We start from the raw sequence: 432 nt of genomic DNA, 5'->3' as shown, positions 1-432 counted from the left end.
AAATGTAACTTATGTCACTGTAGTCAGAAGCTATCTAAAGGGCCACCCTCTCTCCCCAGAACCGCGTGATCGTCAAGGTGGCCATGACCCGCATCATCGGGCACGTGGCGGGCGGCGCCCCTAGGATGGCGTCGCTCCTCGTGGCCAACGGGAACCACACCATCACCCGCTGGCCCTGCTACACCGCCTCCGTCAGGGCCTTCCACGACCACTGCTTCAACCTGGCAAAGGTCAGTGCCGCGGATGTTCTCAGACCAGAGAAAGTTTGCATTGTTTGAATGTTTATACATTGTGCTTAATTCACACAGACTAAACAATGTACAATTTCCATGCTGTATCGCCGTTGTATCTTTGATAAAGAAACATTCCATATCAGACAGTCATTGATCACAGACACCAAAAAACAAAAACAAAAACAGGCCCCTACTAAAA

The 432-nt window shown here is 50.0% G+C and overlaps 1 protein-coding gene across 1 annotated transcript in view; it reads left to right on the top strand.

The window, feature by feature from the left end:
- The window catches only part of LOC119582057 (legumain-like), a 7170-nt gene that overhangs the window by 6451 nt on the left and 287 nt on the right, over positions 1 to 432 (top strand). Inside the window, exon 9 of the mRNA XM_037930298.1 lies at positions 60 to 230. Coding sequence (XP_037786226.1) covers positions 60 to 230 — 171 coding nt within the window. The remainder of the gene's footprint in view (positions 1 to 59; positions 231 to 432) is intronic.

The sequence above is a fragment of the Penaeus monodon genome, chromosome 15 (assembly GCF_015228065.2).
Source record: "Penaeus monodon isolate SGIC_2016 chromosome 15, NSTDA_Pmon_1, whole genome shotgun sequence".
In the NCBI taxonomy this organism is placed as follows: Eukaryota; Metazoa; Arthropoda; class Malacostraca; order Decapoda; family Penaeidae; genus Penaeus; species Penaeus monodon.
This window is presented reverse-complemented; position numbering and strand designations above follow the sequence as displayed.